Source organism: Ursus maritimus, unplaced genomic scaffold, assembly GCF_017311325.1.
Source record: "Ursus maritimus isolate PB19 unplaced genomic scaffold, ASM1731132v1 scaffold_11, whole genome shotgun sequence".
In the NCBI taxonomy this organism is placed as follows: Eukaryota; Metazoa; Chordata; class Mammalia; order Carnivora; family Ursidae; genus Ursus; species Ursus maritimus.
Genome location: NW_024423453.1, coordinates 43,879,336 through 43,898,933, shown reverse-complemented (window position 1 = coordinate 43,898,933; position 19,598 = coordinate 43,879,336). Strand labels below are relative to the sequence as shown.

The following is a 19,598-nucleotide window of genomic DNA, read 5'->3' as shown; positions in this document are numbered from 1 at the left end:
TTCTTTCTTTCTTTCTTTCTTTCTTTCTTTCTTTCTTTCTTTCTTTCCTTCCTTCCTTCCTTCCTTCCTTCCTTCCTTCAATTTTATTTATTTAGTTGAGAGAAAGTAAGAGAGAGACCATGAGCAGGTGAGAAAGGAAGAAACAGGCTTCCTGCTGAGCAGGGAGCTGGACAATGTGGGGCTCCATCCCAGGACCCTGGGATCATGACCTGAGCCAAAGGCAGATGCCCAACGGACTGAGCCACCCAGGCGCCCCTTAAAGTCCCATTTCTGAGGGTCATCAATTGAGGACTGTTTTATGAAACTTAAGTGGCAGATTCACTACAAGGAGGACAAATAAATGTAATCTTCTTATATTTTATTAAATTAATGCCTAGCATGGTAATTTCATCTTCTCATCTGCAATAAGACATTATTCTGAGATAATCTAGAAGTTTTAGAGTGTTATGTGCTTTGGAAAATATTGGAGTGGATTAGCAGTCAATTTTCATTATAGTGTAACATCCTCCCCTGCAGGGATTGGAAAACTAAAAATGACATGTTCCCAACTCCCTTGCGTTTTCAAGATGCGTTTCGGTTTAGTGCATCAGATACACCTGCAAGAGACTTAGAAGCCGGGATTTCTGCTGTGACCGCACCCCTGCTGCTTCTAAGAGCAAGCACAGTGGTGGCAGCCTTTGGGTTTTCTATGGCATGAGTAGCAGAGAGCCCAGGTTCCAGTCACTCATCTGGTGAGGGTCAGGATGCAGGATTTCCATGTTACTGATTCAAACTGTAGTAAGTGCAGTTCTGTTCTGCAGCCAGTAACAGACGCAGCAGCTTTCCGAACACCGCGGTTTCCTGACTGCGGCTGGGGTGGGATAGCTCTGGAGCCAACTTCTTGATCTTGGAAAAAGCAAGGACTCTGAAGCACCGCGTTGGGAGCCCTGTTTTGAAGGTTTCATTCATAGATGGCTTCTTTAGTCCTCTGGGTGATTCTGTAAGCCACTTGATACCCTATCATAAATATCTTCCAGCTTCAACAACTGAAGAGGTTTTGCTCTCTGCCACCAAACCCCGGCTGATGCACTCTTCTTTGGATAACTAATTAATAAGCACGTGCTCTCCATGACATTGCTGGGCAATATAGGATCTGCCTTACCTTGATGGGTTCTCCGTGGGGAGACATCACTTCGTCAGAGAGCTCCATCATCTTCAGGGCCATCAGCGCTATCTGAACGGCATGGGTGTCGCTTTCTTTGTGCAATCCCCCGGCCACACAGTATGCATCACCAATGGTCTCCACCTACACGTAACAGATTTTCCGTATTACAAATGCAAGTTCGGAAAGAATGATAGTGCATGTCATAGAGCAGAAACCGCAGTGTTCAGGCCCCCTGGAAAATCAGAGTCAATCAGACCCTCTCAGAAATGGCTTTCCCTTTCAGGAAATTCATCAGGTTTAGACGCCTTACATCAGGCGCTGCTCTGGAGTGCAGTGTGGTCCTGTGAGCACGTCAGGAGGCGGCTTCTACTCCCAGACTAGCGGCTGACGCAACACATCATTTCACCCGTTTTCCCCCTCACCACCATGTAAAATGCTCTGTAGAGGCAAATGATGTAATGTAAATGATATTTTGTGTTTATAACAAATTGCTTAAAGATCCTGGAATCACTTGATTTGATATGCTCTTAGCGTAGAGTGTTTGGACAGTCACTGCTCAATTAATGTCATATGAATTTAGTAAGAATGTGTGGTATAAAACTAAAACAATATACTTTTTCAAAAGGATTTGAGGATTCTCATAGCAACTATAATTGGGTCTACATGACTATCAATCACTAAGTATAGAAATCAAGATGTCAAACAATGGTGTTTGGAAGGCTGTTGAAAATCAAGCTGCTATATAAATTCCAAGTGTTATCATTGTCATTGCTGTTGCTGTAACAGGGTATTTTCATCTGCCCGTGATGCTGATGGCGAAGCTACGGGTTAATTTCAATCCACAAATAATCCACCAAATCATAATCATTGCATTTTTCTTCTCCTCTAAATATTTACTGTAACTTAATAGATCATATCACTCCTCTTACCCAAACCTTCTAGAATGGAGGGATGGAGATGAGAAAGGAAAAAAGAAAGGGAGACAAACCTTCAGTGATTTTCCATTTCACTCAGAATCAATGCCGAAACTCTTTAAATGCCTCCAAAGTTCTTCTGACCTTTCTGTTAATCTCTGATTTTATTTCTTCATCCACCCTCTTGCTCATTTTGTCCCAGTGCCATTGGCCTCCTGTTATCCCTCAAACATACCAAACATGTTCCCACTTGCTACTCCTTTGCCTGGGACAATCTCCTGCAGACGGCCACTTGGCAGGACCCTCATTTCCTCCAGTGCCTGCTAAAACATCGCCACAGGAGAAATGCCTATCGCAGCTGCCTTCTAGAAAACGGCAATCACCCTTACCTTCTGCACTTCTCCTCCTTAACTTCATCCAGAATAGCACACCAATTGGAATGCTATCAATGTACTCATCTGTTCATTTTTCCTTCTTTCCCCCAGTAGAATGGTAGCTGTCTTGGTTTGTCTGTTTTATTAACTCCTAAATTACCAGTGCCCAGTATATTTGCTAACGAATGAATCAGGCAGCCATGCCTCTTTTAAGATTTTCCTCAGCAATGAATATAAGAAGTGCCTAAAATAATGGCTAACGTATCTCAGGTGCCCAATAAGCGTTACCTCATCAGAAGAAGTGGTGCCTCGCTCCTACTTGGTGTTAGGTGCCTATTCTCTATGCTATCATAGCACCTCCCATGCATGAGTTCCTAATCGGGCATTCTCCTTGTCACATGGAAATCTGGCATTGGTCAGCCCTGCCCTCCTCTCGCCACCCCCCCCCCCCATATGAGATCTTCTCACTCAGGTTGGTCAATCCTGGATGACAGTAAATATCTGCTAAAACAATCAATAAATGAATACTGAATACATTGAAATATGAACAAAAGACTAAAGACAACAAGAAAATGAAATTAAATAAAGTCCTGGTACAAACAGGTCCTGGGCGTGGCGGGGTGGGGGTGAGGGGGAAGCTAGACTATTCCTTGGAAGCCACCACACTCACAGGTGAGCATATGATGACATATTCTGTGCATCTTACATTTATCTCCTGGCGAAGACCCTTCCTGATCTATTCAGAGCTGTCTCCAGGTATTTTCACGCAAAATCAGAAGTGAAGAGAAGGTGGAAATAAGGACAGAGCTGATGATTCACTATCTAGTTTGGGTTGTGGTTGGATTAACCACAGAACTCTGTGGCTACTATCCCCGCGGTGAGGGGCACAGATTCTGAATACTTGATTGGAATAACTGAACCGTTTTAGTTTCAACAAGTCGACATTTGTAGAAGAGGGCTACTGCCTCTGCTAGCAATCGCAGCAGCTGCCAGGGAGAGCGAGACTTTCTTCTCAACAGTTCTGAGAGGAGACAATGTCAAGACAGAAACTATCTACAAATAAATAGAGTAAATTCCACAAGAGGCCATCAAGCTTAGCCTAACTAAAGCCAATTATTTTATCAGTAATTATACACGGACCTCTTTTTTTTTTTTTTTTTTTTTTTTTTCCCAAGGGGATCATGGCTCTGTCTGGAATTTCCTGCTGGAAATTTTTTAAAGGAAGGTTTTATTTCGAGCATCTAGATTGGAACAAAGCAGAGGCTTATGTATTCCCATAAGTAATATTTGTTTTCTCCTCAATAATGTACTTATTTTGGGGGGCCTGCGTAGCTCAGTAGTTAAGTGTCTGCCTTCGGCTCAGGTCATGATCCCAGCGTTCTGGGATCGAGCCCCCCATCGGGCTCCCTACTCAGTGGGAAGCCTGCTTCTCCCTCTCCCACTCCCCCTGCTTGTGTTCCCTCTCTCGCTACCTCTCTCTCTGTCAAATAAATAAATAAAATCTTAAAAAAATAATGTATTTATTTCATGTTGGGGGAATCTCCAAAATGCCAGATCGTATATGGCAAACTAAAAGGTGATCCAAGCCACACAAACGAGAAGGATGCTTTATTCTTAATGCGAGTGGCTAAAATAATGCAAAAGACTTAAAATTAATAAAAAATAGATTTTAATTCTAGAAACACAGAATCACTTCATTAGTTCTCTTATGGCTGATCAAGTTACATTAAAAAAAAAAAAGCTAGCGCACGTTAGGGATAATTACTGAGCCTCCCCATGCCTTGAATGATGCCCAGTATGTGGCAGGTGTTCAATAAATCTGCTGCATCATGAATAACAGATACTATTTACCATCATCTTTGCAACAGGCCTGTTCATGAAGCTTATGGGACATAATGTATGTTATTCATGCATATAAACTCTGTAAGTGGATATTACTTCCTCTGTTTTAGAAATGTGAAAGGCGGGGCACCTGGGTGGCGCAGCGGTTAAGCGTCTGCCTTCGGCTCAGGGCGTGATCCCGGCGTTATGGGATCGAGCCCCACATCAGGCTCTTCTGCTATGAGCCTGCTTCTTCCTCTCCCACTCCCCCTGCTTGTGTTCCCTCTCTGGCTGGCTGTCTCTATCTCTGTCGAATAAATAAATAAAATCTTTAAAAAAAAACAAACAAAAGAAATGCGGAAGGCTTTCACTTTTCCAGTTTACAAAGCAAGTAGAGAACAAGATCTGAAGACAGGCCTCTGTTTGCACCAACGTCTCTGCCCTCTGGCCTCTCTTCAATAATGCCTTATAAGTCAGTGTTCTTTCCTCTTAGCCATGCAAAGTACCATGTCAACTCTATATTGAGTTAATCTATTTGAAGATAGTTCGTATACTACTCATGTTTCTTCTGTACTTTTACAGAGGCTAATTTTTCCCAATACAATTATCTCATTAATAAGTGAGACCATTAATTAATTAATATGGAATCATCTCATGCTTGCTAATTCAACTCAGTTGCCACAGTCAAGTGTCACGTTCACTGATTTTTAAACTGTATCTGTTCCCATTTACTGACTTTTAAACTGTATCCATTCCCGGGTCCTACACCCCATCCTCCACTCAGCCTATCACCCCTCCATTCTATGCTTATTCTTTGAGAAGACAATGGGGCAGTCCTTTCATGGAATAATTATCTCCCTTTCGGAGCTATTTCTGGCTGGAGCACACCCACGTGATTAACACACAATGCCTGCTCCCAGGATGCGGCTTGCAGAGAAAGCCTTTCATCTGCAAGGTAACTCTGGGGTCCTGGCTGCAACACTTTGTCTCAGTGACTTCTGCCTGTCCAACGGGCCTGGCCCTCCTCCACCCCTACCTTGTAGACATCCAACTCGCCGCACTGCCGGTCAAAGCGAGTGTAGAGCGCATTGAGCATGGTGATGACCTGCAGGGGTGAGCACTGGGAGCAAATGGCTGTGAACCCCACGATGTCTGAGAAGAGCATGGTGACGTCACTGAACTTCTTGGCTTGCACAACTTGCCCTTGCCACAGCTGCTGCGCGACCTCGCAGGGAAATATGGAGCACAGGAGATCCACCGTCTTCTTCTTCTCCTCCTCCAAGGCTTGGTGGGCTTGCTCAAGGGTGGCCTTCAGCTTGCCCAGCCTCTTCTTCAGGCCATCTTGCGCTCTGGCCTGCTCCCCTATCAAGACGACATCCCTCAGTGCATTGTGAATCGGGATGTCCGAGAGGTAGAGCCCTCGTCCCGTAAAATCTTCTAATCTGTCCACACAGGGTGACCCCAGGAACAAGATGGCACTGGATTCGACAATGTAGATCATTTGGCCTTTGAGGTCCATAACCTGGGAAGCAAAGGCAAACCCATTGTCGTGGTTATTTCAGTTTCCAACACCTTTCTGAGACAAAAGAAAAGGCAGAAGATACAGTGAGGATCCCATTATGTTTAAACTCGATTTTTTCCCTACCTGCTGAAAAGGAACAGTATGCTTTCTTATAGTTCTGATTTACTGTGCATTCTAAAATGCATGTGGACATTTGAGGAACGGCTAGATTGGAATAACTACATAGAGATCATGATTTTCAATAAACCATGCAAAAAAATCCTTGCTTCGAGGCTTTCTCACTAGGGGGAATGCTGATGCTTCTGCTATTATTTTCTTTTTTTTTTTTTTTTTAAAGATTTTACTTATTTATTTGACAGAGATAGAGACAGCCAGCGAGAGAGGGAACACAAGCAGGGGGAGTGGGAGAGGAAGAAGCAGGCTCCCAGCAGAGGAGCCCGATGTGGGGCTTGATCCCAGAACACCGGGATCACGCCCTGAGCCAAAGGCAGATGCTAAACGACTGAGCCACCCAGGCGCCCCTCCTATTATTTTCTTTTAATAGTAGCAGATAGTGTAAAGGATTGTACCGGGGAAGCCTTGAGAGATGTGAGCGGCCGATCATCCTGGTTTACTGTATGAGTGAGAACAAATATGTCTAAGTGTGTTCACCGCAGCAGAGTCAAAATCAACCAAAATATCCTTCAGTAGGGGGCAGGTTAAATTAAGTAGAGGACAACCATATAGTGGGATTCCATACAGCCTTTGGAAAAGGGAAATGGGACTTCATGACATAGAAGAATGTCTGAAATGGGTTGTTTAGTGAGAAAAAGGAAGTGGCAAGCAGTATTTTGTTTTGTTTCACACAAAAAATGAACACCTTTAAGTATTACCTATTTTGAGCCTTTAGCTACATTGCTTTTATGATAAAAAGTGGTAAAACTGTTTTCATTTGGGGAACAAACTGCCCATCTCGGAATTATGCACGTTTAAAAGTTAGATGCACGTAAGCCTGAATATGACCTTTGCTTGTACCATCAACTATGATTTTGCAAACTCTTTCCTTGGACTAAATGATTCTCCAAATTCTCTACCATGAGAAGAACCCCCCACAACATTCTCTAACAATTAAAGCAGTTATTGCTTTTCCATGTCTTTTAAATATTGATTAAAAAATCCATTTAGTTGTCTCCTCTAAGAAATAGTCGTTTTTGTTCATTTGTTGCAGAATAATGCCTCTTGTTACCCCAAACTGCCAGCTATTTGATGATGATTGAAAACATATTTTTATATAAATATTTATCTAATTCGGTTTATGAAATACTCTGAGAGGATTTTAAAAGGTAGACCACATCCAATAAATATTTGTAAAGTAATGAATCAAAGCAGAAAGCAAATGAATGAAGAAAGAATTTTGTTTCAAATTTATAATTTGAAGTCTTAAAATTAAATTAGAATTGTCTTAAACAAATGTTTTATCAAAACATTTGAAGTGATGCCTATCTTTTTACCTCTTTGTTTCTAGTCCTTAAGGAATGATTTCTCTCATACTCCAGCTACCGTGACATTTTCCTTACCCTTGAAGATTTCTTCACAGAGTTGTCCCACCGCCGCACGCGGACGACAAACTGCATGTTCAACATAGCCATGATTCCACTAAACGTCTGGTTGACTTTGGGAGTCAGAATTTCAAAGTACTCTTCAAAATTCGGCTTTCCTTGAAAGTCCCTCCGGTTCATCAGCCTTCTAATGCCATTGCCGAATTGCAGGATTGTCAGGTCTTTGTCAAACATGAAATGGAAAGGAAACGTCTTACAGAAGAGGGAAGCGGGAATCACCAGCGAGGACTGGGGTTTGCCCGGAGACAGGGATGGTTTGGTGCTTTTGATATGAAGGGAGTACAACAAATAGGGCTGATTGGCGAACTCGCTGCAGTCATTTCGGAAGCAGGGAGGCAGGAGTGACACTTCGACTTCGGTTTCGTACAACACGCGAGCAGCGGCCTTAATGATGCCAGGAAGAATCAGGGATGTGATTCTCTTAGGGAAAAAATAGTACACGTTCAAGAAATCATGATCTTTATCCAGGCACAGAATGGAAGCGTCCTCAAACCTGCCTCTCTTTTCTGCTTCTTGGCAGTGGCTGCTCTGTTTCAGAAGGGTGCTGAAGCTATTTAAAAAATCTTTCAGAGTTCCTCCAACCACACCTAGGATGTGTTCATCTTCCTCATAACATATTTTGAAAAGCTCTTCCCCAAGAGATTCTTTGACGATTTCCACTGGAACTCCTGAAAGCAAAGAACACATTTCTCTGCCACATCAACTCTATCATTCTTGGAAGAGCTGTACAGTTACTACTATTTTTTTAAAAAATTTAAAAAATACTTATTTATTTATTTGACAGAGAGAGAGAGAGAGCGAGCACACAAGCAGGTGGAGTGGGAGAGGGAGAAGCAGGATCCCCACTGAGCAGGGAGACCGACGTGGGGCTTGATCCCAGGACCCCGGGATCATGACCTGAGCCAAAGGCAGACACTTAACTGACTGAGCTGCCCAGGGGCCCCAATGGTTACTACTATTTTTAACATGATTTGACTTGAAGATTTAGCTCCCTTTATGGCTGGTAAAAAGAGTTTCAACCAAAATTAACCATCTATATTCAGATTATCTACATCGATGAGTTTCTACAACTCTGGAGATTCCAAACAAAAATTCCCCATCAGGTAATTACAAAAGAATGATAAATTAAGTATAATACACAATTTTTAATCTCCCTGAACAGACTGATCTTACAAAAGAACAATCAGTATTACAGAATCAGGTTCATTTCAGAAAAAGCTCTCCCATCATTATGTTAATGACAAACAGTACATCTTGACAAGGGGGCACTGTCCCACCTGGAGGGCCTCCAGCTGTAGGAATGTCAGATAAGAATGAATTTAAAATCACCGGTCATGAAACTCAATTTTGTCATTTTTCTCTAGAGATGATATAAAGTCATTTTTAAGTTGTTTTTTTTTGTTTGCTTGTTTTTTTGCTTTTTTGGGTTTTTTTTGGCAAAACAAAATTCTTGTTGCTTAACGTTACCTGAATGAATATTTGTTTGGTATTTATTTACTTCCTATAACTTCTCCTTCCCTAATCTCCTTTATTCTTTAAATTCTGTGTATCATTTTTTTTTCTCATCTGCAATTTGGAAAAACAATAGCGCCCTTTTCATAGCACTGTTGTGATGTGGAGAGACTATGTTTAGAATAGTGCCGGGCTCCCAGGAAGGGCTCAGTATGTCAGTCAGCACTGTCATCATCATCACTAAATTCTTAATAACTTGTACCTGTAGAAAGATTTAACCCATTGGTCCATGTCCTTCAACTTTGAAAAGGACAGTATGACAAAGTTATTCATCTACTTGCTTCCCTCAAACTAATTATTAATATGAGAACAATGTTAATCCTTTTTCCCAGGATTGCTTCCAACCTTTAAAAAAATTCTTTATTTTACTTTGTTGAGTAAAATTTTTCATGCATATGTGAGGAATACTTAGGTAAGTTCAAGGCCAAAGCATGTAAATGTCTATGAGTCAGCTTCCCATGCAGCTTTATCTATGTCTCAGCAAGTAAACATTATAAAGAAGAGGAAATGTTTTCGGTCAAACAAAAATACACTGCATGAAAAAGAATTATTCTTTATATTAACACAATACATAATACTGAATACTTCCCATTGGAAGTCACCAAAAAATAAATATGAATATTTTAGGAGAAAATTTTAGTTCTACAGATAACTATTTTTTACTAATAGAAAATATTAGTTCGTAGGAAAAATATTAATTTTGTAGGTATAATTACTCCCTAATTACATATACTTAAACAATTCTATTACCTGCTGCAATTGCTTGGTCTGTAATTATTTTTTCCAAGTCTTCTCTTTCCAAAGATTTCCTGAAAATATATCAATATCTTCAATTATAAACTGACAAATGAATGCTACAACTTCTTTTTTTTTTTTTTTTAAAGATTTTATTTATTTATTTGACAGAGATAGAGACAGCCAGCGAGAGAGGGAACACAAGCAGGGGGAGTGGGAGAGGGAGAAGCAGGCTCACAGCAGAGGAGCCTGACGTGGGGCTCGATCCCACAACGCCGGGATCACGCCCTGAGCCGAAGGCAGACGCTTAACCGCTGTGCCACCCAGGCGCCCCATGAATGCTACAACTTCTAATCAGAAGATGTCCATACAGACATGACGACAGAAAATAGTCTGAGCTGCCTTTTCTGTGGAGGCAAATATTGACTATCAAGTTTACAAGAAAGGAGCAGTGACATGTGCAACCCCAAAATATACCTGATTTGGAGTGTTTCATCATTTTTTGAAGCATATTTACCTTTTAAGTTAACTTTACTTGGGCTAATACTATTGAGGTTTACACTGGCAGGGGACCAGAAGTATGAAATGGCCAGGTGGGGAATGGTCATAAATCCACCAGGTTTTTTCTGGTAACACAAGGAAGAGGAAAAATTTACTCATTGATGGATTTCACTTTTTATGTTTCACTGTCTTTTTTCTTTTCTTTTCTTTTCTTTTTAAAGATTTTATTCATTTATTTATTTGACACAGAGAGAGAGAGAGTATAAGCAGGGGGAGCAGCAGGCAGAAGGAGAGGGAGAAGTGGGCAGAGGGAAAAGCAGACTCCCCACTGAACAGAGAATCCAACTCAGGACTCCATCCCAGGGCCCTGGGATCATGACCTGAGCTGAAGGCAGATGCTTAACCGACTGAGCCACCCAGGCATCCCCACTATCTTTTTTCTAAAGCAAATACCTAGCATATCTTGCTTCTGAGTTTAAGGTTCTATATATTTATCTCGCAGGCATTATTATAGTGAGCTATGTGTACAAAATTAGTAATTAAAGAAATCTATTCTTTATTCAATTACTGCGTGGTTTCTGTAGCATAGAAGTTGATAATATTTTGACTGATAAAAAGTTTTGGTTATTTCCACTGGATGACTTATTGATTCATGTTTGCCTTATTTTTTTTTTTTTTTTATGATTTCTAATACCGATGACTTATTATGACCAAATTGGCCAAATTACTAACACAAGTTAAAAGACACCTAAGGTTCTATTTGTAGTTCAATTTGCCATTAGATAAGCCAAGTTTACAAGCAGGCAAAAATCTAAATTTTAAACAGATCTCAATGAAACACAATACATGTAGAGAAGTTTCAAAAGGAAATATTTTCAAGAAGGAAAACTGCTCAGTCCACTACTTTACCACATAAAGGTACATTGCTTGTAATTTTTTAAAATGCTAGGTAGAAATACTTTCTTATCTAAATTGGTTGAGGCTCACTATATAATTTTATGTTTAGTTTGAGTCTAGATATCCCCAAACCTCTTGTTATACATTATTTTATATTAATCATCTTCAGATTTGCCTATTTTTCTCATTTAAGCAATTTCTATTTTGTTTTGTTTTACCAAAGAATGAGAAAATTTCTGCTCAGGGAACACTAATTCTGCCAATTCCTTGCACCTGTGATATGAGATGTGTGCAAAACTTAGTCCAAACAGCACATAATGCAATTAAAAATAAGTCCCCTATCTTTACCTTCAAAAAAACAAAAGGACTAAGCTTGCATATGTGCCAGCAGATGTGTGTGTGCTTGTAGACACACACACACACCAGCCATGCACAGATATAATGATGTGATCAAAAGATCCTAGGAATAGAAACAAAGCAAAAGCGCTCTGTGAAACCAACCCAAAAAGATATCACAATGACTGTATTGAAATTCATTCACTTAAAAGGTGGGGAGCAGGGGGCTCCAGTCTTCATTTGGGGACAGTTTATTGTTTAATATATTGATTTTTTTTGCTTTTCAAATCATATAAGATAATAAACAGTCAAAAAAAAAAAAAGTTATGTTCAGTGGTTGGCAGGCTGAGAGCAGTGGAAATGGCAGCTGACTTTCCAAAATGAAGATGGGGGAGAAAAGGAAATGAAAAATATATCCAAGAACTAAAAAAGCAAAGCAGAGAGAAGCCATTTAGCATATCAGCAGGCAGTCATGAGAAAAAAGGTTTGTCATCTTATTTCAACAACTGAATAATTATCATTAGCACAATTTAAAAGTATGATCAGCTCTTTAAGAAATCAAGGAAGTGGTAAAAAAAAACTTTTCAGAATTAAAAAAATTTTTTTTTCTTTTCTTTTCTTTTTTTTTAGTTTTGAGGTATTTTTAAAGAGATACACCCCTGGGAATACAACCTAACTGAACCCCTGCAGCATCTAGCTTAGGAACATTTCAGAACACGAAGCCCTGAGAATGAATTTTGAGCCAACTGGCTGCCAAGGTCTTAAGCAGACAGACACAGTAGCGTGGCTACAATGACTTCTGGCTATCTTATCAGCTTGACTGAGAATTAAGGTCAGAGGCATTCTGGAATGCTTTTCATATCACTTGTGTAAACAAAGCTTCTGTCAGACACATAGATTCACACTCTCTCCTTCTGGACTCTTCCTGACCCCTTCTTGGCTTGCCTGCTGCCTGCAGTCTTGGACCAGTTAGTCAACAGGGAAAATTAAGGACAGATAATCCACTCATGAGAAATAGATGAATGAATGTCTAAAATATTCCTCACTATGGTGTGGGTTTGCAAAGCTGCCGTGTTCAATTCTGCACATTTGAACCCAAGTATTTATTCTATTATTTACAAATGAAATAATCCTTGAGAATTCCAAGGAATCAAAAACAAGGCCAATCAAATTATCCGCCAGCAGTAAATGTGCCAAGATATATTTGAAAAATGAACTCTATAAAGCAGATTTTTAAAAAAATCTTATATATTAACGCTTTATAGAAAGCTTTCCTTAAAAATGTTCAAAGACAGAGTGCAAGAAAAAGGTATAAATGGAACTGATTCTGTCAGTGCGCACAAAAATAACCAGCTGGTTATGAAAATGCAGAAACACGTCCTCCCCCAGGATTGATAAACAGCTGCTGCCTCAAGCCCCCTGAGTCAACCCCTCCCTTTTGACCACCCTCCCTACTTCGATTCTTCTTCAATCTCCTGATGCAGCCGCTGAAACTTTAACGTGTGCGGGAGTTGCTGCAGCCCCCGCGCTGAGACCCTGCTCCACCTTCTGGCAGGAGTCTGTACTGATCACCCGGGATCCCTGCCTTACCTGTGAAGTATTGACATTACCTCTTTGTAGGAAATAGGCCTTATGGCTTGTTCAAAGCTGCCCTATACTATACGGCAACATGGTTAAAATCATGGGCTCCCGAAAAACCCAGGCTTGAGACTCAGTTCTACCTTTTCCTAAACAGCTGTAAGTCCTGAACATTTTATATAAATCTAAGCTCAGGGATGTATTCAATCTGAAAAATAAATGCACTTACTTTCAGATTAGTGGCAATTAAAAACCCTTAGTCCAGTTCCTCGCACACCACAGTGATTTGAAACGGGTCAATGCATTCACTAAGTGGTGGCTGTTTGCAGGGAATCAGTAAGTGGAACGGGAGGTTCACACAACTCAAGTGGTTCGATTTACCTGCTTTCTTTTAGTTGGTGTTTCGCCAATGTCCTCTGAAGTGCAAGGTGCAGCCGCTCCAACTAAAAATGGAAAAGAAAAGTTGTAAACATTCCCTTAAACAATAATTTACTTGAAGACAGGTATTTTTTTTTTTTAAGATTTTATTTATTCGACAGAGATAGAGACAGCCAGGGAGAGCGGGAACACAAGCAGGGGGAGTGGAGAGGAAGAAGCAGGCTCATAGCAGAAGAGCCTGATGTGGGGCTCGATCCCATAACACCAGGATCACGCCCTGAGCCGAAGGCAGACGCTTAACCGCTGTGCCACCCAGGCGCCCTGAAGATAGGTATTTTAAACATTTGTCCTGGAAGTTTCTGTCAAGCAGACACGTGATGAATTTACTGATGAGTGTGGTGAATTTATGCTTTGGAAACAGACTGGTTTCCTATAAGTTTCTCAACTCTGGGAAGAAACAATGAGCTTTGACTAATTTGAGTCTGGATGATGTGGGCTGTGGCTCACTGGCTTTGCCCTTTGTGGGTGGTCTCGCTGAGAGCCACAAATAGGGTCAAGCTGAGTTGGAACCCAATTAGAAGACTCCAGTTTGATAATGCAAGGTCTTCCACGAAGAATTGTGGGCACCACTTCCTCTGGGTCAGGAAATCCTCTTGGATGTGCTGCCAATGCTTCAATCTTAGCAGGGCTCAAGCCAAGCCAATTCCTGTTCTCTTCACAAACCCTACACTCTGCCCCTCCTGCTGATTTTCTCAACCACAAATGGGAATTTATGTTTCATATTTCATTTACATGTCCTGGCCTGGAAAACTCTGGAGCTATCTCTGTCTTTCCCCTTTCTCTAATCCCTTAAACCCAAGCTTTCACCAAGGTCAACTGATTGTTGATTTGAAACAAATCTTGCATTTACCTTAAGTTATACTAATCTCCTTTCTTTGAACTAATCATTTTCATCAAATACTTATACTTTTACTTTCGTTTATTGATTTCTGAGTATTTCAGGAGTTTCCCCACATTGTAAGTTATTTGTATGTAAGCCTCCATATACTTTATGAATACCTGAAGATATATTAATCTCTCTTAACGGCTTGTTTTCTCTAGCTAGTTGGTAAGTAGGACGTAGATAGAGCATTGGTGAACAGGTCTGCCAATGTTTTGCATTCCCTATAAAAACCATATGTATCTATATGTGTATATATATATAACTGTTGATTCTTTCTGTAGTTTGCCCAGAGGAAAGTGGAGAATTTTCTGGTTACATTCCAAGTTGGGAAATTCCTTTTTCCCTAAGAACTATTTATATCTCTCTTAACAGTTTCCACTGGTCAAGTGAGGCAACAGAGTTAAGCAAAATAGAGCAAGCTTCTGTTTTAATAAAATGAGTTATGGAAAGGACTTTCAGTTTTAAAGTGCATATAGAGCTTACAGAAAAAAAATTTAGGATTTCTTGAAAAAAACAGAAATGAACAGTTTGCATTGGATGAGCAATAACACCTTTTCAGGCCCTTCTATTCGACTACTCTGGAATGACATCTCCCCACTCTAAGTCTGCTAAGGATACTTGCCCCCTCCCCCGCCAAAAAACCCTCAAACAAACCCAAAACACCACGACTATGGAGTTAAATCTAATTATCTAAAACAAGAACTATAATGCTGTCAAGTGCTGTTTTGAGTCTCTTCTTTAGGTTGCTGATAGAATTGAAACATTAAATCTGTTCACATAAAAAAAAAATCAGTAAAAAAAAAATTTGTATTTGATCAAAGATGCTGACATTTGGACAGCTGAGGAAGTAAGCTACACTGATCACCACAGTCCAAACACGTCAAGCACTGGGACATCTACTGTTATGATGCAAATACCCTCAGTTGTCAGAATTCTAGTCATTAATGCCAAATGTACCCCTTTACCCCCTAGAGTTCCTATAGCTTTGTCTTCCCTTCCATATGATGCTCTAGTCAAATTATGATGTTTATTCCTACGAGTTCACAAACAACACAGATTATTCTAAGTAAAGAAAAAAGGTAAAATATAATTTAGAATTGGTATTTAGAATGTTTTTAAAAGAGATTCCAACATGTGTCTGACTTCAATGGCAGGAATTCAGAATTTATCCAACAAGATAATGAAGCCAACATGGTAATGACAGGACCCAGGGAAGGCATGGAAGCTTTCCAGCTTTCCTATCCTCACCATCTGTTCGTCTCTGTGCGTCTCACTCTGTTCTTGGAAATGAGAGTCCCAACCACTTCCCAGACGATGATGCCAAACAACTCCCTGAGAAGGACGACATCGCTCATCCCAGCCAAAGCTGGCTGTCTAGTAACTGGGGTGGGGTGAGAATAATGAAATATTTCCATTTCAAAGGCCATTAACCAAAGCACTATTGTGCTAATGTTGTATTGGAAGTAAGTTCCCTCAACTTTCTGTTGATTCTAATTTCTCCATCTTCAAGCTTCAATGCTAGTCTCTTCTTTCTCAGTCACTCTAGCCATACTGCTGACAGCAGTAATGCTCTACCCTTGGAAAGCTGTGTGACTTTAGTCAGGTCGTTTAACTTCCCTAAGTCCCTCCTGGGAATGAACCAAGATTACCTCTGAAGTTCCTTTAAGTTTTAAAAGTCAGCAGTCTGCGCTTCTTCAGTGCTCCGGACAAAGCAGAGGGGTGGTGGTGGGTGAATTAAAAATGTTCAGTGGATTATTATAGCTGGAGTCGGATTAGATCAACGTCCAACCTCCCAGATTAAGTGAGTTTATATAAAACTGTGAACGCCGCCAGAGGGAGGAAGACATCATGAAAACTTGTCAGCTACTCTTCTCATTAGCCCTGCAGCGGAAGAGGAGCTCTCCACATACCCCTCTATTCCTAAAATATGTGACCTCATTAGGTATGTGCCCAATCCCCAAGGTTCTCTTATAGGTGGATTAACAGAAGGTGTTCCAAATCTCGAAGTGCCATGAGGCTACGCAGCTCACAGAGCTATATCAAGAAGTGTCCGAGCTAATTTGCAAGCACACGGCCATGACTCTGACTCATGGAAGCAGGTCAAGTCTGGCTTGCGCAGAGACTTCAGACGCAGAACCGGAGGAGGAAAAGGGAGATTTTCCCATCTCAACAAATTGGCAGGGAACATATGATGCTCTTTGGAATTAGAAGAAAACGGACAGAAAATAAGTTATTCTTCAAGGAACTTAATTTTAAGAGAATAGCTAACATCTACCAGGCACTTATGGTATGGCAAGAGCCATACATTAATTCCCTTCATGCTCATTGAAACTCTAGGGAGTAGGGCCTGTTATTACTACCATTTCACAGACAAGGAAGCTGAGGATAAGAGGGGCTAAAGAGTTGCTCAAAGTCATAAAGTTCATCAGAATGCACAATCCTGTTAAAAAAGAATTCAAGATCTTAAATATTTGAAGGTTACATACAATTTAAGAACGTGATCACTTTCAAGAAGTGTTTTTATACCTTTCCAGGAAATAGTCTACATCTATTATAGCCTTGCAGGTGAGAAAGCAAGTGTTTACATTTTCTTTTCCTTAAAAAATATTATTTTACGATTTTCAAAATATCAGTAAAATCTCAAAAGGGTAAGTACTCACCTCAGGAAAAATCAGTTTGCAAATACTCTCCGCTAACGTGTGTAGATAGACTCGGCTCCTACTGGTCTTTCTTTGAGGAAGACTTCTTGGTACATTCTTCTCGGGGACATCCTGACAGATTGCCAGAGTTGCTTTGCCACTCTCTGAGCTTCCTGCTACCTCTTCTCCTGGCTCCTTGGGAACCTGCCCAGGTGCCAGTAAGGACAAAGGGCACTCCCCTGTGATCTTGAGATCCTTCAGCTTCGTGCAGAACATGGTGTTCGGTGCCCCTCGCCCTGCCACGGAGCACCCCTGGGTGAGCTGTTCTTCTTGTGTGGGACTGACAAAGGGAAGCCACTAGCAGATCAAGGATACTGGGGACTGGCGTGTCTACGGGTAGTAGGAAGTCAAAACAGAAAGAGAAGTGATGTTGTATACTTATGAAAACCAGAAAAGCACAAAGACCATACATTTATATGTCATTTTCAAGTAAAAAGAAAACTCTCGTGGACACGTCAGTTACAAAATGGATGAACCATTTGGTAAAGATCTTTTTTTAATAGGTGTGCATTTTAGTATACAAGTAAAATACTTGGTTTTAGTATTTTTCAAATGGAACATAATTTTCTCCCAAATGTCCCTACCACAAACTATTGGCTTCCATTTTTATAGCCCATTTGGTCTAGTTTGATTCCACAAGAGTGGAACTTTATGGTTTTATGACAAAAGCCAAGAATAAATCTATGTCTTAGAGCTAAGTACTACATTCTCATTATGCTGTCCTTTCTTAAAAGTCAGGATAGCAGAAACCAGTGTCTCACAATATTTAAAGGAAAAAAAAAAATATATGTAGTGGTGCTTAAGTATAGGATCTGAAATACTGAGTTTCAGATGAAAAAGGATTAACTGAAATGATTACTGCCAAAGAAGATACCCATTTCTATAAATAACAAAATAATTTTAAAATATCATCCAAGTGAAAAACACTAGTATTTTTTCAAAGAGCTCCTGATCCCTAAGATCATGCCTTTGGATTTGCAGGTGTCTCTGGATCTGAATGTAGATGACACTGGAGTAAACCAAGAAGGCATCTCCTCCCAGAGGCCCACTGAAATCATACACATAGCTATTCCGGCATATTTCCCTCGTACTTTTGTTTGTGTTAATGTTGTGACCGTGAATCCCCACGCACAATCCACAACCCATTGATAGTCATTTGTCACTGAAGCTGTCTGGTTGGGAATTCACAGTGTTAACAACACTAATGATCTTGATTAACTGGGATCACCAACTGTTTCCATTCTTTGAAAATCAAAAAACACAAAAAGAGTGCAAAAGAGCCCAAGTTTACTTACTTCCAATGATGTGCCTGGCCCAGTGCTGGGGATTCTGTATTTACAGTTAAGCCTCACAGCAACGATATGACACATTATTATTATCCCCAATGTGCCAGAGGCTCAACAGTTGAGGTTATTTTCCTTCATTTGATGGGCTTCAAAGTGACAGAGCTAGGCTTGAAATGTAGGTCCATGTGATAGCAGAGCCGATGTATTTTCTATGAACCCAAACTCCTAGACCAGTTTCTACATAATCAGGCTTAGTTCATAAACTAGGATTCACTTAAAGATATGGCTTACAAGTTTCTATTAAAAAGCAAAAAAGACCATAATTCTCCTGCTCAGAGGCTGGGGGGTAGTAGTTGAATTATCCAGGTTAAAGCCTTACATTTCAGTCTTTAGAACTGGAGTTCAATTATTTCTTTTCTGTGTGCCTCAATGCTCTTAATATGTTCTTAATGTGTATAAACAACAGCTTGTAATTTGTCACAGATAAGTTCTCTAGTAAGTTTAGGACAACGGACAATTCGTTTTCTGAACTGCGACAAATAAGGTAGCCAAACTCGTCGTCTGATGGCCTTTGGGGAGTGTCAGGGGTTATTAGGTATGGGGGAAGATTACAGATGCTGACAGGCCAGTCGAAGCTGCTGCTACTCTCTGTTACTTAAAGTCTTTCCCCAAATCTGTGATCACATGTAATTTATGAATCTTCGAGGAGACACAAGGAAGACCCTATCTATTCACGAGCAGAAGCCTTTTTTTTTTTTTTTAAAGATTTCATTTATCTATTTGACAGAGATAGAGACAGCCAGCGAGAGAGGGAACACAAGCAGGGGGAGTGGGAGAGGAAGAAGCAGGCTCATAGCAGAGGAGTCTGATGTGGGGCTCGATCCCAGAACACTGGGATCACGCCCTGAGCCGAAGGCAGACGCCCAACGACTGAGCCACCCAGGCGCCCCACAACGTTTTTTGCCAGAAAAGAATAGGGAGCTCTCTTAGCAGGTTACTGAGTGACCCAAAGGTAATTTGGTAATAGGGGGAATGGTTACTCAGAGTCTGAAAGACCTAAAAATCCCAGGCTCTCAACCACATTTATTTTCAGATTCAATTCTGAGAAAAGATATGTTTCTCAGTCTTTACTGCATCTGAATGTAACTATTACTATTCACTAACTCCCATCCTCATACATGCTTTAGATCAGTGGACAGTGGCTCTTTCTGTAAAGGGCCAGAGAGTAGACAATTTCAGCTAATTTGTGGGTTTCAGATAATTTGTGGGTTTCTATCAGCGACTTAACTCCTGCCATTGCAGCATGAAAGCAACCACAGCTGATATACCAAAGTATGGTATGGATGTGTTCCAATAAAAC

The 19,598-nt window shown here is 40.6% G+C and overlaps 1 protein-coding gene across 6 annotated transcripts in view; it reads right to left on the bottom strand.

Moving 5' to 3' along the window:
- GUCY1A1 (guanylate cyclase 1 soluble subunit alpha 1) overlaps positions 1–19,598 on the bottom strand; it is a 68,287-nt gene that overhangs the window by 17,017 nt on the left and 31,672 nt on the right. For all 6 annotated transcript variants that reach the window (XM_040626388.1, XM_008685529.2, XM_040626385.1 and 3 more), the window contains 6 exons: positions 16,914–17,282; positions 13,314–13,375; positions 9,636–9,694; positions 7,332–8,041; positions 5,290–5,775; positions 1,142–1,285 (listed from right to left, as the gene is read on the bottom strand). In XM_040626388.1, the coding sequence (XP_040482322.1) occupies positions 1,142–1,285; positions 5,290–5,775; positions 7,332–8,041; positions 9,636–9,694; positions 13,314–13,375; positions 16,914–17,168 (1,716 nt within the window). In that variant the 5' untranslated portion in view covers positions 17,169–17,282. The remainder of the gene's footprint in view (positions 1–1,141; positions 1,286–5,289; positions 5,776–7,331; positions 8,042–9,635; positions 9,695–13,313; positions 13,376–16,913; positions 17,283–19,598) is intronic.